The sequence below is a fragment of the Phalacrocorax carbo genome, chromosome 3 (assembly GCF_963921805.1).
Source record: "Phalacrocorax carbo chromosome 3, bPhaCar2.1, whole genome shotgun sequence".
Lineage (NCBI taxonomy): Eukaryota > Metazoa > Chordata > Aves > Suliformes > Phalacrocoracidae > Phalacrocorax > Phalacrocorax carbo.
This window is the reverse complement of record NC_087515.1, coordinates 82,483,466-82,509,496: the sequence shown is the minus strand read 5'-3', so window position 1 is coordinate 82,509,496 and position 26,031 is coordinate 82,483,466. Positions and strand designations below refer to the sequence as shown.

Sequence of the window (26,031 nt, the reverse complement as noted above, 5' to 3'; positions counted from 1 at the left end):
AGGGGAGGACCCATCTGGGATCTGTCCAGTGCTGCAGTAAGCAGGGTTCCCTGCATCACAAGGGTGTGAGATATATTCCTGTTTTTATTATATCTTTATTATATCTTATTAAAACAGATAATTTATTAAGCCATTTGTTGTCAGGCTTTCCTTACTGAGATCCAGAAAGAACCGTGCATCATCTCTCTTTCTGTCTCACCTCAAACACAGCCTCCTCCGTGCAGACATGCATGGCCTGTAATGCCCTCTATTTAATGCATTGAACTATAAGACAGAGGTTCTTTTTTTTGTATAAAATAGTATTAATAAATTTTCTTCAATTATTTCAAAATCTTGGCATCCACAGGTTCCTAAAGCAAGGAGTTTTACAGCTTAATTATACTTAATGTGAGGAATCATTTCCTTGTTTCTTGTTCTGAGCAAATTTTATTTACTGTCTTCCACTTATTTTTGTGCAGGTTGACATAGAGCGATTCTTTTACAGTCCTTCTGCTTTGAATAATAACTTAGTGTCATCCATAAATGTTGTTATTTAACTATATATCCATTTTTTAGTTGGGCAGTAGTTAGGCTAGGAATTTGTCTACATCTGCCTGTCATGCTGGTCGATGTTTTTTCTTGTTATATTTGTGTTCTTATTCATTGTATTTGTACCCCTCTGTTGATCCTCATCTTCCAGAATGAAGCAGAAAGATTTTAACTCAACCACCACATATCTCATCCTTAGGATTTGCATTTTATTTTTATTAAAGCTGATTATTAATAAGTTTATCCTGGTATCTTCAGTATTTAAATAATGCCTGGAGCTTGGATAAGCTTTGTTGAATTTAAATAAATGTAACAAGTTTTTCAAATGAGTTAGCTTACATATACCCTAGGCAAAACAGAACTAAATTAGGATCTACGGCATAAAAACACTGCTGATATTTTTCTTCCTTTGATTTGTGAAAATATTTTTGGGTAATAAAAAATGTACTGTGTTAGCCGTTCCTTTATAATTATGGCACATGTAAACCATTGTGTGATATATAATGTTTTGAGAATATATCCAATATAAAAACACTTGTTTTCATTTCATATATGATGTTCTCTAAAAAGACCATTTTTATAATTGTTTATAATAATGATGAATCTTAATTAAAGCCTAAGACACTTGAATTTAATGATTAATTGAGAATTTCAGTGTGTTGATTCTTTTTAAAATAATGTCTGGTCCTTGTGATGGCTGCATCAAAATGCATCTAAAGGGGATGAATGTGCAAGAGGTTGATTTTGTACATTTTAATGGGGTTTATCCCATTAATTAATTAAGCTGATGAAATGAAAGATTTGGAAAGTGTTTTTCAATAAGGTGTAGTATATCCTGCAGTGATCTACTGCCATAAAAATTATATTAAAAATTGTCATCTGCGATATTTTAGAAGGGAATCAAAATGATTAATAACAAAGTGATACTAAAAGAGGGAGCAAGTCAAATTTGACACAAGTCAAACTTGATTGCATGATGAAATTAATTCACTGAAACAATTTGATAAAACCCCATATATTTGAGAACAGAATTTATGTAAATATTAAAAAGTGCAGGATTGTTTTGTCCGGACTGCAGTAACTGAAAATCTAGGTGATACAGCTGTTAACAACTGGAAAAAGAACCACTTCCAAGATTTGCAGTAATTCTGCAAAATATAATGGTAAAAATGCTAGCTACAAACAAGAAATCAATGTTACCTCTCTATTTTTTTTCAGGAAGCTTCACTTCAGCATGGTGTCCAGTAATTTTCATGTTTAGTAACCATCTCTGGTACCAAAATATAATTTTGGAAAATGAGTGTGATAGCTGTAAAGAACTGTAACATATTAATTAAGTACTATTATAATTATTTTTTTTAAGGGGGCATTCTGCCTTTCCTGAGTCCTGACCCACAATATCTACAGTGTCCTGTAAATATTGTCTTTGGCAGTTTGCCCTTTTTCTAACCATTAGAAGAGCCCTTTGTGGGAAACTCTGGAGTGAAGTGATAAGAATTAAGGCTGAGATTTTCTATTGTTGTAACTTGTTATCATCCATCTTCCTGCTAAGTGTAGTTTCATAGTCCACTGCCTCTGGTCGTCTTACATACAATTTGTGTAACTGTTGATTGAAACAAAGTTGGTGCAAAAAACTTCAGTGAAATGGTGTCCTATAAATCAACAGAACAATAAATCAACAAGGAATTCTTAGTTTACAGCTTGCTGAGTCTTGTACTGTATAACCTCTCACTCTTTCATACATGCACATGTACATGCACACACACATACACACATACACAGTAGTCTTTCAAGACCTGTTGACAGAGATTAAAAAGTAGATGCTGTAGATTTCTTGTCACTGATTTCCATTGTTTTAAATAAAAAATAGTATAGACCATTTACTGATCTCCTATTAATTATTGCCGTAATAACTAAACTAAATGTAAATTGACAAAATACATTCTGTTGCATTATTTCATTTTAAATGCTGCAATTTTTTAATTACACGATATCTACAAGTTTCATACTGATTTCTGCAAACTAGTAAGGACAGTTGTACGTTTGTTAGAGCTTACTTCCATAGCAACCTTTCAGGTGTAGCACTTCCCATTTTAAAATGTTCTTCATTTTGTACCAATACTTTTATGTTAAAATAAGCAAAACTGATTCCTGGCACTTTCCCTACACTTGCACAAGCATATTCACATCTGCTTCACAAATACAATAGTTTCGAAAGAGCACAGGAAAGAGAAGACATACGTTGGTATGTACATTTTTAAAAGTTTTAAAAGACGTGGTAATGGATGTTCGTTTTTTCTGCAAGCTGCAGTATTTTTCTTTGCTTCTATCCCTGGAACAGCACTTTTAATTTTCTCTAAATGCTGCTATGTCAGTTTAGCAAAGAAGTAGAATAAATCTATTTCCTTGCTTATAGGGAGAAGAGAGTTTTAAATTTCAGCCTGCCTAGTACAAAAACAAACCTCTTCCATGTGAAATTTGTGTTTTGCCTAATCTGATTGTCTGCTTCTGTTTCATCTGACTTATAGCCTGTTTCTCTTTTTGTATTTCTGTTAACAGAAAGCTGACCTAGCAGTTGCACCATTGGCAATTACCTATGTTCGAGAGAAGGTCATCGATTTTTCCAAGCCCTTTATGACTCTTGGAATAAGTATTTTGTACCGCAAGCCCAATGGTACAAACCCGGGCGTCTTCTCCTTCCTGAATCCTCTCTCCCCTGATATCTGGATGTATATTCTGCTGGCTTACTTGGGTGTCAGTTGTGTGCTCTTTGTCATAGCCAGGTAACATGTCAACTTTTGTGATTTTTTTGGCAATTGTTATCTTTTTCTTACTAATAATTGTCAAAAGTCACAAAACATTTCTTACTTTCATACTCTTGTATTTTAACTTCATGATGTACAGAAGAATAATTAATGATGAGGGTTCTCACTATTAATTTTCTCCACTGCTATACTAAGTCTCCAGTGTGCTATGTCACTAGGTCCTGAATATGCTAGCTAGTTTCCCCTTTTATTCACAAATTTAGGGACACTAGAAGGTTTAAGAATTGTGCTGTGATTAGAAAGACGGGTCAACATGTTTGATTTTGTTAGCCTGATTTCATTTGATGCTATGGTGCTTAATCTAATTTTGAGTACTTAGCTGCCCATGTTAATCCTAGTTGTCCAAATTGGGCCTTTACCTGTTACAGAACAAGTTACTTTATATAGATTAGTATTTTAGAAGTAGGTTAACAATATTTAGTTTTTAATTGTGTGCTAGGTAAAATCCCTGAGATACCTCACATAATTTAAGATCCCAGATTGGAATATATTTGGAAGCATATTTAACTGAGCTTTTGGAGTTAAGGAACTCAATACAACAATTGTTAAATTACAAATTGATTTGATATATAGGGCTCACTTTTTTATCTATTTTCTTCAACAGAGACAAGCAGGAAAATACCTTTTGTCAAAAATTCCCATAATATTTACCATTTCCTTGATAAGTAATTAGGACTGACTCCAGATGCTCACAGAAATATAGTCTTACCTATTGTAACTTTGACTTTTGCTGTGACAGCAAAAAAAATTTCAGAACAGTAAATCAATGATTCCCGGGGTATAAATGTAATCTCTTTTGCAGATTCCTCCTAGTAGTCACTTTAAAATATTTTTTAATCAAATACATATAAACTATATTGTCTTTTATCCCTTTAATAAGATTTTTTTTTTGTCCATAGCAATGACTTTTAGAAGCATATATTTGATTTGATAGTGCAATCTCACTTCAGCCTTAAGATTTCTATGATTTCATTCTGTGGTACAAGTAGAATCTTATTTTTTTTTTTTCCTATTGTGCTGTAGTTGATATCAGGGTTCTCCATCCTTTGATACTATCTGCTTCATTTTAGAGAAGTTGTGTTATTCCTCTACTAAGGGGAGAGGTAATATTTTTAGAAACAGGTTTAAAAGTAATTCAGCAAGATCACCCATACATAAAGTACATGAAGGATTGAAGTAATACAGAGAACACTGAAACATATTCTATAATGAATAACATCACTTGTGTGCCTTCCTTAAAAGTCTGCTTTAAAGAGCCAGACTTATGTTGAAAGTTTCGTGATAGAACAGTACATTTTAGTGGACCATATAACCAGAGTAAACTCATTCCTCTCGTGCTCCTGTGATACAGGTACATCTAAAATCACCATTGAGCATAAATCACAAATGTTACCTTGTGAAACAATGTAAAATATTTGTGTGTGTCCAAAAGTTTTAACCCTATTGTTTCACTAAAGGACATTTTCAGCATGAAGCATAGTGCTTTGACAGGCAGTTCCCCATAAGGTTAGGCTGAGTTCTTACATACGCTTTGAAAATGTTTTTTTGTCATAATTTGTAGCAAAGATACGTTTTCTTTAAGTCTTTTGTAAATTAAGCTATTCAGTCACTTGGTCTCACTAGCAGAACTGAAAAGAATGTTTATTTTTAAACAGAAACGCCACATAGTAGACCAGTATTGCTGATTTTTGTTTTTACTTGTCTGTTTTTGTGAACAGCACCATAAATTCCTTATCTTCATTGTAAAGCAATATGAAATACATTTTATACTGAGCAGAGGAGTTTGGTTTTTTGTAGAGTTGTATAAAATACCTTTTTTACGCCTAAGCTTATATCAGCCTTCAAATCTAGAGATTTTCAATACCTCTTAACTTGTACCATCAAATATTGATAACACGTTTAGAAATAAAAGATCTAGGATTATGTAAGACAATCTACAGATTTTATTCATAATGCAAATGACTTAATAGTATGTGATAGCATTTTCTAACACTATAGTTCATATAGGGAAACTAGTCTAAGTTAAAACTGTAATCTCCTGCTGAGTAATAAAGAGAGAAAAGAACTTGAGTCAAAAGTAAAAGAGCCTTTTGTCAATATAATTCACAAATTGCATCCGTCATGTAAAGGGAGATACTGCTAACTGCAGCGTGGTAGTGAAGAGGACTTTGCAGCTTAGTTTTGACTATGTATTTTCAGTACAGATTATAAGTTAGGTATTGCACAGCTGATGATGGTATTTTTCAGTCCTGGTGTCATGAAACTGTTGGACTGTATGCCACTAAATTAATAGGTTCCACCTAGAGTGTCATATTAAGAAGATTTCTATTTCATAACAATCCTTCCATAATGAGTGTTTAACTACCGGTGTTTCATAATAATTACTATGTGTTTCATAATAAGGTGTATCTATGTTTGGAGCAGCACTTAGTAAGTCTTTTATGATATGATGTTTTGTAATTACAGCTCATCAGAGTATTCAGTGTAGAATATTTATTTTTAGATTTAAACCTTCCATTTTTTTGTCAAATGTTTCGTGACTTTATTGTTTTACTACGTCTTCCAAACAGTGTTGGAATGTAAGATCTTGGTACATTGAAAATGGAAAGCATAGTTCTGTTGTGGTACTTGGATTTCACCCACTAATTAGTGGTTTGGTCCTATTTAGGGAAAGATGAGGAAATTAGTAAAAGGTTCAAGAATCTTTGAGAGAGAATTGCTGAAAGGACTTTCATAGAGTAACATATTAGGTATAAATGGGGGAAAAATGCAATATAAATCTTCATTAGTCTTTTCCTGTATTTGAAAAAGTGTTGCATTTTCCTTCCAGACAAAAGGGGTTGGAATCTTTGCATACTCAACAAGACAAAAAGCTACAAGTGTGATTTATTTGTTAGCTGGAGGGTTTTTCTATGTCATTTTCCTCTTGTAGTTCCCCCCAAATGATAAGTAATCTATTTACGTGGGCGTTACAGATCTTGCATTTGGACAGGATGAACACATGTATGTGTTGTACACAGAGTTTTCTTTAATTGTCATTCTTTGTGGTGACTTACAGTAGGCTGTGATTTCTCCATATATATGACAACCTCTTGTTTGTTGTGATTGTTGTGAATCTAAGTAGTTATGGTGGTTAGTCTCTGAAAGTTCCTTTGTCTTACAGACTGATCACTGATAGATAAACCCAGTCTGCTTGACACTAAGCTTATCACTTCTGTGAACCAAGAAAGCCATACAGCATTTTTTTCTCTTGTGGCAACAGTAGTAGATCTGTTTCTGATGGTAGCTAGCAGTGTCTTTGTGTCACTGCTAGTAGTGTCTTGTGTCATCTGATGTCTTTTTGCCTTCCAGTTGAGGTATCTTCCCTTTTTGCCGCTGCCTTTACTTGCTTCTTTGATTTAGAATCCCCATTAAATTTACAATTTACATGTGATTAGAAGGAAAACTAAGACTGGAGTGTGCCAACTCCTTTTTGGAGTTCTGTCAAGTGTACAACATTTTCCGATGAAAAATTTCAATTAGTGGAATTTCTTTTCATTTCTGTCTGTTGGTGCAAAACATTGTTTCATTTCTAAGAAGCATGTTGATTTCTTACAGTGTTGTATACCAACTTCATAAACATATTGTCCCTTCTTTTCCATTTGTCTGTGTTTACAAAACACCTGTGTCCTATTTATGGTCTCTGCAAAATCTGATATGTTGATAACTGGAGGATACTTCCTATTCTGCATAAGCAATATGAAGAGATCAGTTTCATACTTTTAAAAATGCTAAATAAATTTGATTTCCATAGGTGTTCTAATAATGCCTTTCAAAATTAATCTTCAGCTGGCTTTCCTCATGATTGTATTATATTTTTTTTGAGTCTTTTATGTATGGCTTTAAACATTCATGTCTTCATGATTCTTTTGTGGAAACACAGATTGGAGGCTAAGCTCCTTAAATATTTTTATCCAATCATTTTTCACCCACTTTACTGGATTTCAAGTTATTTCCTGCACATTGAAGTATTTCTCTGTGTAGTAAGGTCTGTTTGCTGTGAACGTGTCCGTCTGTCATAAAGCAGTTTACTCTTAAGTGATCTGTTTCATAACTGGAAGAGATACACCTGCCTTAGCAAATGCTTCACCTTTATGGATCAGCTGTGAAGCAGGTAAACTACCTTGGATAAAATGGTCCACTAATGAGCTCTTACGCTTCTTCTACTGAGCTGTCTGGAGTATCAGTGAATATTATGTAAATATACATTAAACTGTGCTCATTGCCCTAATTGCTAATATCGAATCATGAATTATCATTTTAAAAGCCTTGATTCACCTTTGCTTGTACCACATTCTGTATGTTAGGACTTTCCTGCTTTTGCTTCCCTTCAGCAGAATTTGCTATCCTACTTCTCATAAGTCAAGCCCTTGTGCTGGTTTCAGCTGTCAGAGCAATTAGTATCAACTATTTTTCCATTTCCTTGTAAGCAGTGATAAAAGCACAATGAACATTGCTTCATCACCAAATTATATATTTCCCTTACCAGCTGGAATAAAACATAATAAAAGAAGACAAGAGGTTTAAAAATGTCTCCACACATTTATCTTAATCTTCTCTGTGAAGAAGCTTAGGAATAGCCTGCTGCTTCAGACTTGAACAGACGCCTGAGCATTATCTCTCTCTGGAGTGCATGCATATCCTTTTACATCTCATCAGTCTTCATTTTTATTTCATATTTCTTGATCAGCTGATTTCTGTCCTTGAGCTTGTCTGATTGATTTTCAAACTACTACTTGGAGACTATCTTGATGGAAAGGAATTAATGGCAGAATGAGAGAGAACTACTTTTCCAGTTACTATGAAGCTCTGGTTACTAAATTTCTATGTGGATATTTATTCAAGTTGGAAGTCAGCATTTTTGCCCTTTTTCTTAACAAGCACTCTTCCTATGAGTACCTTTTCTCCTGAAGCCTCCCTAGAGAACTACAGCATATGTTATGAGGTGTTTTCAGGAATGGATTCATCATCCAATAGGGCAATCCAAGTGGCAACCCTGAAATCTGCTTCTCTTACCATCTTACCGTTTTAAGATAGTTTTGCCTCAGTTGTAATGCAAGTGGCGATATTGTCACTTGACCATAAAATACTCTGTAAATAGACAAGGATGAAAGCATGCCAGAATTTACACTTTCCGAAACTGTTCCGTAACAATTGTTTCAAATTTAAGAGATTTTTAATTCTGTTAAACCAATTTGCAGCATATGACCCTTAGTTGATTGCTTCCAAAAGATTCAGTATAGTCTACTTCTTTTCATATAATTTTTCCAGTTGAAAAGCAAATCCTTGTTAATGCTAGAGATCATCTTTCTTGTGAACAGAGAGCAACTGTGCCAGCCTCTGGACACTGGGGGTTTTGTCAAATGAACCAGGCAGATTACATGACAAGAATTTTTTCTCTCTCTTTGATGGCTGTTCTAGCTTTTTATTAGCTGATATGTTTGTGTAGCTATACCAAGAAATCATAGTATTAAGTGAGAACTTCCTAAAAATCTTACTTGCTGATCTAAATTTCTTCTCCTTTACATCAGACCTGGAAAAATTTAATTTTAGATTTCTATAATCTAAATAGAATTTCAATAACTGAGGCTAATGTAAAGAAGATACCTCAATTATATCTTAATTTTTTGCACTTATAAGCAAATTATTAAGTGCATGTTTTTCACTTAGTGTGTCCTACTATATGTTATAGCAATTAATGTATGTAGTAGTCATCTTTCCTGGACAGGAGTCACTGGAAATGTTGTAAGCAAGACTTGCACATAATATTTCAAATATGCTGATATATTTCTGAATGTCACTTTTCACAAAACGTGGATGACAGCTTTAAATTGGTTAAATAGAATGGGAGTTTGCTGTGCTGTATGCCATCAACATTACCATAAATCTGAATAATCGCTGTAATAGCATTTAAGTTTAATTTTCTGCGGTCAGCACACAGATCTTATGCTCCATCTTTTTTCTATATAAAAAATGCGAAACATACTGGAATTAATGCTTTCTTATGGTCATCATCTAAGTTGTGTAATTATTTTGAGAAGCTACGACACAGATCACAGTGTTATAATGTCTAAATATTGTGGATGAGGATATATGGCTAAGAGAAAGACTTGTATAGCAATGAGTTAAGCAGCAATCTCTCACTTTGCAACTTGACACAGAGATGTTTTGATCTCTCTGACCTCCTCCACAAGAGATTTATCTGGGTTCAGTGTCAGTTTATAGAATCTCTAATATATAAATAAACAACTCAGTATGGACTCCTCATCCTTACCCCTCAGGGTTCTCTTGAATCACTTCTGAATACTCTCAGTCTCCTTCAGCTGTTCAAGGAGAGACAAAAGTATCAAGAGGTCTCCAAGTCTACATACAAGCACAGCATCTACATAATAGCCTCTATTAGAATACTGTTAGAGATTACCATAAGATAAAACTTCTTATCTTTTACTTTTTTCAACATAAATAACCTTCTTAGATTTTAGGGGGAAAAAAGCTGTATTCTGTAGCCTTGCTATATTGGTGGTAGATAAGTCTGACATCCTGGATACTACATACCATGCATCAGACGTAACTGAAAAGTTTTAACTGAGAATGGCTGAAGAACTCATAACTCACCTGCCTTAGCAGTCCAACAGATGATATAGTACACCTACATTGGCTAAATCTCCATATGCACTTTGAAGAAGAAAAAACATGCTCACTTCAACACACCTGGTCAATTCTGGATTCTTCTGTCAAGAAACTGATTTTTTTTGTGTGTGTGTACGTCTACCCAAACTTTGCCTTCTGTAGAGTTAAGAAGTGTGTGGGGCCTTCTTAGGCAAAAAGTAGTAAGTCTGGTGACTTCTGCCGTAAGGAGAACACTTTGTAATATTGCATCAGTTTGTAGCACTTACTCCAGCAGTCTGTTTTATGTTAATTCTTGTTACTTTGTAGATTAACATAAGAAAATGGAAACTTTTTTGTAATGAAGAGTATAGTAGTACCCCTATGCTGTGTAAAATTGAAGATGGCCTAAAAACTCTTTCCATCCTTTCTGTTATTTTTTCCCTCGTTATCCTGAAAGCCATTACAAGGTTCTTCAATTCATCACTTATTATCCAAGAACCTAGGTATTTTGAATCTCTGAACTGAATCATAACACTGTTAATCCTTAAGGAATTTGGTGTCCCTTACTACCAGCAATTAAATCTCTTCATTCTCATTTACTTAAGCACCTGTGTCCAAAGCCAGGAATGAAATTTTAAATAGCTATAGGTAGATCATTATCTCCAATTAGGTGGACAGCTCATTCTGTCTGTACTCATTCTGACTTTACTTTTTAAGCCTTGTTACATACAAGTGTTACATATTTATAAACGTATATTTCCTTTCCATTTTGATGGAACATTCTAACACAACCTTTTATAGAGTCTGAGGGGTATTTGTGGAAAGTAGTATCAAAACTCATGTTTTCGTACCATGATTTCTCTTGTTTTCAGTTTCTCATTTACATGTTACACTGAATATTTGACTGCCCACATATGTCGGGATCTTATATACCCTTTTGAATCTTAACTGTACCTTGTATCTTAGGATCCAAAGGCTTTTCACTAAAGCTCTTAGAGAGGATTCAGCTGGGTAAACCATCTTTACTAGTAAAATCTCCTAAGTTTTCATTGAATGGCTTCTGATATATGAGTTTACTCTCTGGCCTTCTTCCATTTTGAGTTTTGACTGACTAGAATTTTTCTGTTTGATTCATTCTGTTTCAGACAGCTCATTACTAGACATCTGCCTGAATGCCACTCACTGTTTATCTAAATCATTATTTCAAACCACCTGCGACAGTTTAATAATTGCATTTGCATTCCCTTCGTCTCTAGAACAAGCTGGGAGATGCTGGAAGGTATTATGCCTTATGTATTGCAATTTATTTTCACACACATGTAATCCTAGTCCATATAATCATATTTAAGTTTACATGCGCAGTTTAATGTGATTTTTTGCACACTATATGACCATGCTAAAAATATTGTAAACATACATACTATGGAATTTGCTTTTGAAAGTATCTTAGCAGCCAAAACAGTGACATTTCTCATAAGAAATATGTATTTGTCTTCAATTGGGTTTAACTACAAGCAAGGCAGATCTCTTCTACCTCATTTTGTGTCTTCAAATGCCTTGGGTAAATAATTTTTATAGGTCAATATCTGAAAACTGTTTTGTCAAGAGTTCTATAACATCACACAACATAATATTTCGTATCTACAATGGGCAGTGATTTGTTAGTCTCTATGTACTGTGTTACCATCCATTACCAAATAATCCCATAGACCTTGCTGACAAACATAAAAAACAGTCTGAGGAATGATTTAAGTTAGTTTTTAAAGATCTTCACACTGTGGTAACATGCACAGTTGTTCATCCTTATTTTTTAACAACTCTTGCTAATTGCAAGCACATACATTAGATGAGAAGAATATTAGATTGCTTCTATGAAGTAGTTTGCTTGAAAAAAAGTTGAGAGTGTCCAGAAAAAGTGCTGATCATTCTTTTCTGATATTGGATCATTTCATTCTGTTTTGTCAAAACTTTTTTTTTCCCAGTACATGACAAGAAAAGAAAAGAAGATGCAAGTCTAGACTTGACACTTTGTATATTTGTTTAGCAAATCATAACATGGAATAATGTTAAATGTGCCTATAGAGAAGGGGTCCTCTACAGATGAACCTGAGTGTTTTCAAGATAAAATTATGCTTTTCAGAAAGACCAGCCTCTCTTATGTTTTTGGAGTAGGGGGAAGGAGGCTTATTTTCTTTATTTTTGGGGGTTTTTTGCATATGTTTTGCTCTGGCATGTATTATATTAGTGGGGAGAAGGAGATTGTATCTCTCACCATAATGCATAGCAGCAGTTGTCTCATGAGATGGCCAAATCCATATAGTCCGCCAACCTAAAGAACAAAACACAGGAATCTAGTGAGAATCCAAGAAGGTACTACAGTGCTGTAAAAAGATTTTGTTAATAATTGGATACAAGTGGTAATTTTAAAGTGTCCAAGTTAACTGATTGACTCCTTTTCCATTAACATCAGTGACTGAATTTAAAGATTGCCTGGTATGTCAGAAGATGAATTCTGTCAACAGCTGAGCTGTGGATTTTTTCTTCCCCAAAACCAAAACAGGAAAGCTGATGTAGGAGGTATTTTATTTATTGAAGTCGTTTCACATATGCATCCTGCTTGGAACACCTTGACTGAACAGGGAAAGGTTTCCTCAAGAAAAATGTAAGGGTTATAGTGATAGAATGTAAAACTTACCATTAGCAGTCGTGATTTCTACTTAGCCTGCTTCTGGAGGGCCTAGAAACATAATAATATTGAGAAAAAGTGGCTGTAAAGATTGAAAGGCAATTTTTATGCTATATGAGCCAAACATATGAAAATGAGCATTATTTGTTTGCTAAATATGTGGACCCATATGCAATTAATTTCTTTAGATCATCTAAATGAAAGGGAAACATAAACCATTGGAAGCACAGCCAATATGATATGATGGTTATTAACCTAGAAGAAAATCCTTGCTACAGATTTTCAGAGGAAGAGCAGTTTCTGTAGGATAGTATTTCAGAGTTCTCCTTTGAATTCTTTGGTTTCAGGATTATTTGAAGGATAGGAAAACCTGGGTAAAGAAAGGATTTTTTTGATGTTACTCTTTTATTCTCTAAAACAGATCTTGTATTGTTGTGTAATGTTAACAATGGAGATCTACAATCTTAGGCTACTTTTAGATATTTGTGACTGAATAGTCAAATGTCCAGTTATTTGGAGTGGTATAAAATGTCTGTTAGAATATAAGGTGGGTTTTTTGTTTGGTTGTGAATTTTTTTTTTTGTAATTAATTATCAGTTTCTGACTTCAGAACTGGAAATAATTTAGTTTCTGCAAATTTAGCTGAAAACAGATTTCCTAAACTTCTCTGACTCTCAATCATCATTATCCATTTTATTCTGAAAATATGTAAATAGAATTAAATTGGAGGAAAAACAAAGCAGAGAAAGAAAACCCCAAACCAAAATAAACTTACCAGAACCTTGCCTCTTGGAAAGATAGAGCATTTTGTTCTCGGAGGAAAAAAATATTAGGCTTGGGTTGTGGATAAACATTATAGTTCAAAAAAGAAACATATCTTTAAGAGAAATAAGGAAATGAATAGGGAATATATCTGGATTTTAAATATCTTTTAATATCTGGAGAAAAGTAAGATTGTTCCCTACAAGTTCCTGTAGGCAGAAGTATGAGAATTATTTATCTCCTGCTTATCTTTCTGATTTAGCTGTTAGCCAGAAGTTTACCTGGCTTATACAACCCTCTAGTCTCTAACTCACTAGAGAGTAGTAATCATTTAAGGACCAACAGAGCTTGACCAGAAATCAGCCTGAAAAAAGAAGTATGGTAATTGGTTTTGATGCTGAAACTAAATCAGTAGTGTGTCCTCCAAGCATTTCTGTTTTATCTATAGAAATCACCCCGTGTTAATTCTAATGATGGTGAAATTAGTGTAAAGCTAATCATGCATTTTCAGGCGCAAAGGTGAGTGCCTTTTTGGTTTTATTATAGTATTATCAGAACTTCTATCTTTAGCAACAAGATTATCGTTCTTACAGGGAAATAATTATACAATACTGAAAATTTTCAGCATCATAGTTAAAAATCCCACATCAGCTAAGGGATATAATTACTATTCTTAGAAAACAATAAACCTTTAAAATATCAACGTGTTCATCATTAATCATTCTTACAGCACATCAGAGAAGAGTTTAAATATAAGTAATTTTTATTAAATAGGCCTGTTCTAGCACTTCACTCTCATTATACTGCTTTGTTTTGTTTTGTTTTGTTTTGTTTTGTTTTGTTTTGTTTTGTGTGGCCATTAGATATGTGTGGCACCTGCACTTCCCAATCAGGATTTGTCTAAAGACTTAAGCAGATAACCTCTAGCTGTGAGAATCATGAAGGCTATGTTACTTCAGCTTGATGGGATTTTTTTCATATAATTTCACCAGACTTAAGAGAGCAAACCAGCCAGAGCTGCTGCCTCTTTCCATTTCAGCTTCCTTCCTCAACTATGTGGAGTAGGAATGCTGCACGGAAAATTTTCATGTGGTAAATAGTGAGGTGGTAGATAGCAGAAGAAGGTTATACAGTCTTTCCATTCTCCCAGAACTTTAAAGAAGACCTTGTCCTTCCCCATGAGAAATTGCTTTAGCTTTACACAGAATATGATGCCTATTTGGTATTAACTTATGGTTTTTTTGAAGTAGAGATATAGTGTTTTTGTACCAGAGTACCATCACTAGTGATATATGACAGTTTTCAGCTAAAAGGTACCACAGCAATTAGTTCATGTTTTGGAGCACTTTTCTTGGTGGATATTTTGGAGTGAAGATTAGAAAGGTTTGTAGTATGATGGACGTTCAGAGGAGTTCCTGTGAAAGAATTCCACCGTTTAGAAAATTCTCTGGTTTTGTGGCTGACACAATGTAACCAATGAGCCCTGTCCAGAAGAAAAATGGAAGCAGTTAGCAGGATTTTGTACATTATACTGCTTTGCTGTGCTCACAAAGCATGGCAAAGTTAATGTCAAGTTACAAAAATATCTGAAAAAGGCTTTTAATTAGTCATATTTATCCTCCACACACTTCTCTCTTACTTTCTCTCTCTTGGTCTCCCCTTCTTCTAAATGGGCATTAGTTAGAGGAGAGTGAGTAGTTAATCATGTCAAAATCTTGGTCAGTGTGCCCTTCATTTACTGGAATGAAAGGAATTTTCACCTTGCTTCAAATGTAACTGTAATTAGATAAAGTTCCTAGGTAGATGGATACCGGGGCTCCTCATATCTTTCTGTTCTGCTGCTGCTAGAAGCCCAATTCTGCCTCCAGCTTAAATGTAGATGGGGATTGTTAATGTTTGTAACATCTTCCTTATCATTCTGACTTTCATATTGTATAGTAATTTGTGCCTGTGCAAGAGCAAATGTCAAAACCAAGGAAGATGGCGGTGGTGTGCCTCTATGCACAAAAGTAACTGACTCCACAGGTGAAGGCAGTGGAGATTCCTGGCTGGTATGGAAAGCTTAATTGGGCTTTCTTGTAACACAGGACAGCTTTCAGAGAGCATTGCCAAGCAGGGTCATGTCTTCTTGTTACATAACAAATATCAGATACTTGCTTTAAAGTGTTCACAGTTCAAAAGGAGTAGTTAAATAGTTTAAATAGTTAAACAGGATGAAAATTCCTATGAGGTGTGAAGAAAATGAAGTGAAAAATGACTGTTTTCTTACATAGTCAGGTTCAGGAGTCATAGTTCATCAGCTACTTAGGGCAGGACCAACTGTTTACATTATAAAGACAGTGAATTTTGAGGAGGATTTTGAAAGACAGGTATTGATTTTGGCCTTGAGGCTTTTTTCACACAAAGTCTGGATGAGATTCAAATGACACTGGTGGAATAACTGCATAGGTTGGCCTATAGTAATGACATTAAAATAACTTTCCAAGTTTGTCTTTCTCTTGGGGAAGAGCGGTGGTTATGAAGAACAAATAAAGAAGAAAATCTGAACAGTTACATTTCAGAATAATTTGTGTGTTTGTAAGTATTGAAACTTGATGGAAGGCTGTGCAGGTACATAGGACAGGAGCATGCTCTAACTGCCTTTACAGAAAAATACAAGTGGCCTGCAGGTCCTGTATCACATATACTAGATTCCTAAAGATATCTTGAATATGTTGGGAAATCTGAAAATTCTGAGACATTGGTGTTTAGGCAGCTGAATCCCTCTGATGTTTTTTAAGTCACAAACATTTGTTTTGGCAATCTGGTCAGAGGGAAGATAATAGATTGGATTCAGGTAGGCTGTGTGGTACTAGAAGCAGAATATTTGAGTCAAATTGACAGGGTTAAATGCAGAATGAAGTCAAGTTAGTGGTCTTGGTAATGAAAAGGTTAGTGTAACTGTTCTTCCTCAGGGGAAAAGAGAGAAAAAGGAGTTTCCATAGGCTGTTTTTGTAGAAAAGAATGACTTATTACATACGTCCAGAATCAGTTTGGATGTAGTCCCTGCACTGTTGAAATACTACTTCTAGAATCTTAATTTCTTGGAAGCATAGTCTGGAAGAAATCCTGAGCTGAGGCAAGACCTGATATACTCAGTACCCTTGCAAGGTTTTATCAAATTGGAGAGGTAGATGGGTTAATTCCAGCTCATTGATAATGCTAGGAAGGAGGTGCACGGGTGGTGAGTGTGTGAGGATGGGAGTTCCTAACTGTCAGAGCTACCAACAAAAGAAGCGCTGGTATCTTGTTAGTACCCAGCTGATTGTTTTGCAGGTAGTTCAGATCCAGGCTTTAGTTTTTTGTTTGAAGGTAAGAGAAATATTTCTAGATTATGTAAGTAAAAAAAACCCTTCAAGTATTTATCCACTGTCATGGTGTAGAGCTGCCATTCACTAGTCCCTATGCTCACACAAGATACTCAGGTAGACCCCTTGTAGCTCAGGTGAAGTTACATGCAAGCTTAAAATGAGTCATGCGTTTGAATTCCTTTAACCATAGTCCTTCCTGAAGAAAGGCTGTGCGTTCTATTAGCAGTAACTGAAGTATTTGTACAACTACTGGTACAGCTGAGAATTGTAATGGAATAATCAGAAAGGGTGAAACATTTCGTAATCAAATGTCAACTTGAATAAGACAGTAAATGACTGTCCTGTCATGTTCCTGTAGAAGTCAGTGTGAAAGCTCTCACTGATTTTGATAGTAACACAGTGGATCCCAAAGACTATGTATGTACTTTTCGAGGACTAGGGTCCAGGGCTTTCTTTCTGGCCCAGAGGACAAGTGACATGGCGTGGTCTATGTTTCATATGACTAAATGCTCCATCATCCCACTTATGCCACCCACAGTGGCATTCTGTCTCTCTGAACCACATCTAGACATTATCTGAGAGTAGCATAGGCCAAAACTGTTAATGGGAATGTGCTAACAAGTTGAGCTTGTGGACGATTACGTGCCATTGCTGAAACCTGAGTCTTTCCCTTCACTGACTGTTATAGATGTAACCACAGAAGCTCATAGAATTATTTGGATTCCTATTCATAGAAAATTTTTGATGAGACTTTAATCAAGTACCTTAAATACAGATCTTTTTTCAATATATAAACAAAATCATAAACAATTTAGTAAACCTGTGTTAAAGTTCCAAATCTGAAAGCTATTCTGTTTATTCAGACACCCACTAGGAGTCACAGGCCAGCAAAAGGCAACCTTATGTGCCTTAAATCCGACTGTGGATTTTCTTTTAAGTCAGTGTATCTATTTATTTACTTATTTATTTCACATCAGATCAAAGATCTCCATTCACCAAGCTTTACCAAGCTGTCCTAAATTTTAAGCATGTGATTGCTCTGTTTAAATTGATGAGAATAGTAACATTTCCAAAATATGTTTAAAAAACATGTTGAATTGGACAGAGGTTCTCACACAGTCTTGTATTTCCTCAGGAAATGGAAATTCTTGGTGAAGAATTCCATTTCACATCTCTCTGGATTTTGGTGATGTCCTTAATGTACAGATAGTAAAAAAGAAAAGGGTTTGATTCTTGTTTTGAAAAAAAAAAAACCAACGCATAAAACAACAATTCTCTAGGTGTTAATTTGTGATGATAAAACTTTTTAGTATCAGAGTGCCATGTAAATGCATAAAATACTCACTATAAATACTGCAAAGTACTCCACATGACCCCATATAACCACAATTAAATTTTATAAAATGTACTGGGTTTATTTAAAGGATGTTTTATTTTGAGAATTTTACATACTTAAAGAAACATTATGTTACTCTTGGAAATATTCAGTGGTTTATTCTGTGTGTAAAAATCACATCCATTGATATTCTGTTAGATAGTGACTCTAGTGTAATAATTTTTTATTGCTGTCATTCTGATGGGTGACATTTAATATACAGTGAAGGGCAACAATGAATTATTATGCAGTCTAAACTAGATAACTCCTTTGCTGTGGTGCTCAATGTTAAACTAATCTGCTGTCAAGAAGGCTTTTGCAATATTGAAAAGAAATGCCAAACTTCTTGTACAACCTTAGAATGAGCCCACCCCATCTGTTTTTAAGAAGTCCATATATTTTTGCATTGCAGAATATGATTTCACCCTTCATTATGTGCCTTCATTATGTGCAGAGGAGGTCCTCTGCAGTACTCCTTCCCTCAAACTTGTGTGTCAAACTCTTGAATGTACTGAGGAAGTTAAATAAGTGCTTCACTTTTAAAAGAGGGAGTGAATTTCTCATGTACCCTTCTTATGCTGTGTTTTATTCTTTTAAAGGGAAATAGAGATTAACTTATTACTTTATGTTACTAATATAGAATGGAATATCACTTTTGAGTATTATTAACTTACAGTAATATCTATTATTAATCTTATTAATCTATTATTAATCTAATTTAATTATAGATATAGAATAACCATTGTAAAAAATTTGTTTGGGCCAAGATAATAAGATCTTCAAATCAATAGTGTCTATGAGTCCCTTACTTTTGCAAACATGCCAGTCATTCAGCTCTAAAACTTTAAGAGCAATAAACAGTAAAAGCAACTTTGCAAGGGCCAATACAGTGTTACACAGTCTTGTATTAAACTACACCAAAAACTTGCTGTCACTTTTCCTAATAACACATATTTGGAGATATAAGCAAATATAGGATATGATAGCATAATGTTTAAGACCTAAAAGTAATCTTACAGATACAGTGTTTGGTATGTGTTTTAATTAAAAAAATAATTAAATGGCGAATGCAATGCCTGTGCAGCTCCTGTCGTCTGCATAGGATGTTGAGATTCCTTGAGGTAGGAAGACTGACTAAATGTAATCTTTAAAGATGTGCCAGCTTGAGAATTATTTTGGTAAACTAGTTTCTGAGAACTCAGCCCACTGTTGCCAAAATTTGTTTCAGTTTAGGAACACTGCAATATCTTGTGAACTACATGACAGTAACAGTACGGGGGTTTTTAGGTTATAGACCATCAGAAATACAAGCATTAACATTCTCCAGACAAAATGAGGTGAATCATGTTGATCAGTACATATTTTACATATAATACATATTTTTTTTATTTCTTGTGTAAAATAGATTTTTTTTTCCTGAAGGATGAAAGTCTCCTATTTTTTTTATAACGTGGTAGAGCATGGGGTAAATATTCACATGTGTTATTTCAAACTGTTGATATTGCTAACATTTTGCTGCTGCACACTGTGCATATTCTTGAATATTCTCGTATCAGCAGATACAGATTTGCTGATGATCTTTGATAAGAATTTCTGAGCTCCAGATCAGAACTTCAGTTTCTAGTATTTATTAAAACCTTCTTGAAGGTGTGTTTAGGGGGTATATAAGAGAATCCATGCTAAAATTGCTTTTCAGTAGATTTGACAATCACCCTGTAGGAGCAGAGCAATGAATATAGTAGGAGGGAAGCAAGTTATTTTATATATTAAGCTGAGGAAAATTGTATTGTTTTACTTATCATTTTAGAGTTACTTAACGAGTCATTCTAAATTCAAGACAAATTAAAACAAATTGTGATAATAGATACTTCTCTGGACAGACGTAAACAATATGTTTTGCAATCTTTTTTGATATTAATGCAATTTCAAAATTAGGGAATAATAGATGCATTTTATTTTTTAGAAATGAGTGATGTATCATGTTTTCAGGATGTGAAAGGGTTTACTAGTTATTCATCGACATGGCATTTTTTGAAGGTAAAACTTCATAATGCACAGTAATGTTATTTTTTTTTGTTGCCACGTGACAGGAAGATAACTACTGTAGTTCAAATATTTGCAATTTTATTAAAATTTAAAATCCAACTATTCTTAGTGTGAGCTAAAATAATGCAAATTTTACTACATTAAAAAATCCTGTTTTTAAAACAGTAAAACCATTCAGATGGAGAGTACAGGGCTATATGAGGATAAATGATGAAATTATAAGGAAGAGAGAATTATGTGGAGAAGATAAATCATACTTTCCTATTTACACTTTTTCAGAATTCAGAAAAAGAAGGAATGTTAAATCAAATTGAAAGTAACAAATTTAAAACAGAAAAGAGAATTTAGTTCATTTATTAAAAATTGATAATTAACCTCTGGAACTTGTCTCAGACTACAATAAAAAATGAGTGGTTTGTAATAAAGCTATAATGATTAGAAATGCAAGCACATCTGAGGTCGTGCTTCATGTGTAAAGCAACTGGTGGAGGTTATAAAGAAACTTTCCCTGTAGCATGTGGACAATTTTCAATTTTGTTGTAGTTTTCAACTTTCAGGTTTTTTGCAGCTTCATATGAAATGCTAGTACTAATACTAGTCAGAATATGTTTTTGTAGAAACTTTCATTATCTGTTTTCCTTAGTCCAGAGAGCAGTAGAGTTGAGGAAAAAGTAATAGTTAATCTGTGTGGAAAATAGCAGGCTTCATGAATTTCTTATGTTAATATTTATTATGCTTCATTAAAAATAACATTCCTAGTGATTATGACAATTTTAGTGAAATAATAAATCTACCTCATAGATGGTGCTGTGTAATGTCATTTTATTTCATGTTCTGTATTCATTTACCTGTTTACACTGTCTGTTGTGTAAATTCTTTGTGCATCAGATAAGTCCACAGTTTAATTCAGAGGTTTGGGAAATATTACTGCAGACTATAAGTCTATTACAGTGTCCACGGAAGATCATGGAAAATATTTCCATCAACTTCTGTAGACATTAGCTAAGGTTCATTTGAACATATAAAATAGCAAAGATAACATGGAATGCAGCTAAGTAGAGGAAAATGATAATTCAGTGGGGTGAACACATATAGGGTGAAATGTTCTCCTGAGTGTGTTGAGTTAGTATTTGAAGCAATGGTGAAAAATACGGCCTTGAATTTGGGCCTCTATGAATGTTACCGGCATCATGACCATTATGAAACAAAAGCTGCAACTGTCATCTAAGTTGGTTCAGAATATGCACCTGAATATTTATTTTATTGTAGTAAGTGACAATTAGGTAAGTTTTTCCCTACTTCCCTGTTGATAATTCCTGGTTTGCAAACTTATGTCTAGAAGTTCAATTAGGTTAAATGGCATGTGTTGAGACTGAAAACTGTTGTTGATTAAAATAATTTATAAATTATGACAGAGTGGTAAACAGGTAGGCTTTTACTCTTGTGAAAAAAAAAAATTGAAGAACCATAAGCATTTAAGTTAATGCATTTGTCAGTTGAAGATACTACTGTGAAAACAAAAAGAAAATTAAAGCAAAAATTTGATTCATAATGAGGTACAGGTAACTTTTAATTTAGGTAAAGGGTTTTTTTATACAGACATGTTGAAGAACAGCTGATGTTCGAGCAGTTTTAACTATAATAACAATTGCATCTTTTTTTTAAAAATTTCAAAGATCAGAAAAACTTTGTGCATAGGTATCTTTAAAAGTGTCTCTCTACCTGTTTACTGTGCTGTCATTATTAAAAAACACAGAACCAAATATTATTCTACTTTTATTTATTGTATGTAATTTTGACATTCAATTTTAGAAGGGCATCAAAATGCACCTAAAATAATTGGTGCACATAACTGATCATAAAAGTTAATGCGACAGTATATATTTTATATGATAACTAGTCATTTTGTGTAAATTAAACATATATTTATCCATATATTATCTTTGACTATGTAGATTCAGTAAAAGTTAGTACCTATAAATTTAAAACATTGCAGCAAGGGGCAATCCAGATACGAATTTGCTAAGTCTCATTCAGTCTTACAGTATACTAGATGATGCCATAAAAGCAAATATGTTTAGTTAAATTGTTAGTGACATCCTTTTGTTTGATTGAGAATACTTCATAAAGTCAATATGTGGCTTAGTTGTTTGATGCTTATAATAATACTGCTTGCATTTTCACTCAATTAATTCAAGAAAATCCATTGGAACATAAAGTTTTTGCCTTTTTTTTTTTATTGATTAAAATTAAAACTTCTTTTTTCAGGTCAAAAAAGATCAGTACAATAGTTTAAAGACTGGTTTTGGGGTTTGCTTTAAAAAACAGCAAGAAAAGAGAGTTTGTGGTCAGGTGAAAATATTTTTGCTGAATTGCCTAATGTGTGATGACTGCTTCATTTACAGAAAACAATACTGTTCTTATGCATGAACTTTTTCCTGTTTCATTCTCAAATTTAAAGCCACTCTGACATCAAGGATGTATGTGTAATAACTCGGTTTATAGCAGGGCAAAATTATTTATTCATGGTATTAAACAATATAAACTTGGATGGATGAATTGTAGTGTTATATCCCAGTGAGCTACAGTAAAATTTGGGTCCATTCTGTCAGTCCTTAATCAAAGAAGCATGGATAAAGTAGTGGTAGTTTCTCCTTAATTAATGATTTTATTCTCTATTTATTGCTTAATGAAAATTTGGGGGTTTTGTTTGGAAGGATAAACCAAAATAAATTACCTGTGTATTTCTACAGGGGGAATATGACTTGAAGGTTTTTATTGCAGTTGAACTTGGCCAAAAGTGCAGTATGTCAGAAATATATAATAATTTTGTTCAGGAAGGTCTGCTCTTCAGTAAGTAATGTATCCAAACTAAAACAGCAGCTTTTTGACTTTTGGTCTTTTTCTTTAAAAGTCTTAAGCAAGGATATTTTGCATTTGAAAATGAATAAGAAAGAAATATAGTGAATCTACTTTGCCTTTATCTCTTCCATACTGTCTGTTTTCATTTTTGTGACTAATCTGTGCTCTAAAACTAAAAGTCAGGTTGAATCCTTTGAGAAATATTTATGACAACAGAGTAATCATTTTTATAGTTCTGAACAGTTCTTCCTTGTTTGTAGTAAAAATAAAATGTTTTGTTTGGAGTTCTAAAGTGTAGAGTCAAATTAAATTTTTTTTTAAACAAGTATTTGAAAGTATAGATTTCTCTAGTTGCCAGCTTCCTCTTGTTTGATTGTAAAATATGAAAAACTAGTTCTGTTTCATGTAGGTAGACCTGAATTGCTCAGGCAAAGATGAAAGGAACAGGTAGTATTTCTTGAGCTGCTTCATTCTACAAGCAGCTGGGAGAAGCCTCACAATTGCCAGCCCTTGTCCTCATGGGGGACTTCAATCTACCTGATATATGCTGAAAATACAATACAGTGGAGAGGACACAGTCGGGGAGGTTTGTGGAGTGTGTGTAAGATAACTTCCTGACACAGTTGATGAGTGACCCAGCTAGGGAAGGTGCCTCACTGGACCTGTTGTTTGTGAACAGAGAAGGACTTGTGGGTGATGTGATGGTTGGAGGCTGTCTTGGGCATAGAAATCATGATATGACAAGAGTTTTTGATTCTCAGAGAAGTAAGAAGCGGGGTCAGCAGAACTGCTACCTTGGACTTCCAGAGGGCAGACTTTGGCCTGTTTAGGAGGCTGATTAACAGAGTGCCCTGGGAGGCAGCCCTGAAGGGCAAAGTTGTCCAGGAAGGCTGGACATTCTTCAAGGAAGAAATCTTAAAGGTGCAAGAGCAAGCTGTTCCCATGTGCTGAAAGACAAACTAGAGGGAAAGAAGACTGACCTGGCTGAAGAGAGAGCTTTGGCTGGAACTCGGGGAAAAAAAGGAGAGTTTATGTCCTTTGGAAGAAGTGTCAGGTGACTCAAGAGGAGTACAAAAGTGTACTGAGGTTATGCAGGGAGAAAATTAGAAGGGCCCAAATAGAACTTAGTCTGGCTACTGCTGTAAATGACAATAAAAAATATTTCTATAAGTATATTAGCAACAAAAGCAGGGCTAAGGAGAATCTCTAGCTTTTATTAGATGTGGGGGGAAACATAGTTACAAAGGATGAGGAAAAGGCCGAGGTAATGAATGCCTCCTTTGCCTCAGTCTTTAATGGTGAGACCAGTTGTTCTTGGGGTACCCAACTGCCTGAGCTGGAAGACAGGAATGGGGAACAGAATGGAGTCCCCATAATCCAACGGGAAATTTGTAGTGACTTGCTACACCACCAAGACACACACAAGTCTGTGGAGCCAGATGAGATCCACCTGAGAGTACTGAAGAAACTGGTGGAAGTGCTCACCAGGCTGCTTTCCATCATTTATCAGCAGTCCTGGTTAACTGGGGAGGTCCCAGTTGACTGGAGATTAACCAATGTGATGCCCATCTGTAAGAAGGGTCAGAAAGAGGATCTAGGCCTGTCATCCTGACCTTGGTGTTGCAGAAGGTTATGGAGCAGATCATCTTGCGTGCCATCATGCAGCATGAACAGGATAACCAAGGCATCAGGCCCATTCAGCATGGGTTTAGGAAACACAGGTCCTGCTTAACTAACCTGATCTTCTATGACAAGGTGACCCGCTTAGTGGATGAGGGAAAGCCTGTGGATGTTATTTACCTAGACTTTAGAAAACCCTTTGACACTGATTCCCACAGCATTCTCCCAGATAAACTGGCTGCCCATGGCTTGCACAGGTGTACTCTTCATTGGGTAAAAAACTGGCTGGATGGTGGGGCGCAAAGAGTTGTGGTGAATGGAGATAAGTCTAGTTGGCGGCCAGTCACAGGGCTCAGTATTGGGGCCAGTTCTGCTTAATATCTTTATCAATGATCTGGATGAGGGGACTGAGTGCACCCTCAGTAAGTTTGCAGGCGACACCAAGATAGGTGGGAGTGTTGATCTGCTTGGGGGAAGGAGGGTTCTACAGAGGGATGTGGACAGGCTGAATCAAAGGGCTGAGGCCGACTGTATGGGGTTCAACAAGGCCCAGTGCCAGGTCCTGTGCTTGGGCCACAACAGCCCCATGCAGTGCTACAGACTTTGAGGGGCGTGCTGGAGAGCTGCCCAGCAGAAAAGGACCTGGGGTTATTGGTTGACAGCCGGCAGAATATGAGCCGGCAGTGTGTCCAGGTGGCCTACAAGGCCAACAGCATCCTGGCTTGTATCAGGAATAGTGCAGCCAGCAGCACTAGGGCAGTGATCGTGCCCCTGTACTCGGCACTGGTGAGGCTGCACCTGGAACACTGTGTTCAGTTTTGGGCCCCTCAGTACAAGAAAGCCATTGACTGAGGTGCTGGAGCATGTCCAGAGAAGGGCAATGAAGCTGGTGAAGGGTCTGGAGAACAAGTCTTATGAGGAGTAGCTGAAGGAACTGGGGATGTTTAGCCTGGAGAAGAGGAGGCTGAGGGGAGACCTTATTGCTCTCTACAACCACCTGAAAGGAGGTTGTAGCGAGGCGGGGGTTGGTCTCTTCTCCCAAGTAACTAGCGATAGTACAAGAGGAAACAGCCTCAGGTTGTGCCAGGGGAGGTTTAGATTGGTTACTAGGAGAAATTTCTTCACTGAAATGGTTGTCAAACATTGGAACAGGCTGTTCAGGGAAGTGGTTGAGTCCCCATCCCTGGAGGTATTTGAAAGACTTGTAGATGTGGTGCTTATGGACATGGTTTAGTGGTAGACTTGGTCGTGTTAGGTTAACGGCTGGACTTGACGATCTTAAAGGTCTTTTCCAACCTAAACGATTCTGCATGTGTATTCTGTGTGTAT

At 35.3% G+C, this 26,031-nt stretch overlaps 1 protein-coding gene across 1 annotated transcript in view; it reads left to right on the top strand.

Annotated features, from left to right (window-relative positions):
* GRIK2 (glutamate ionotropic receptor kainate type subunit 2) overlaps positions 1–26,031 on the top strand; it is a 417,871-nt gene that overhangs the window by 266,821 nt on the left and 125,019 nt on the right. Inside the window, exon 11 of the mRNA XM_064447555.1 lies at positions 3,088–3,311. Coding sequence (XP_064303625.1) covers positions 3,088–3,311 — 224 coding nt within the window. The remainder of the gene's footprint in view (positions 1–3,087; positions 3,312–26,031) is intronic.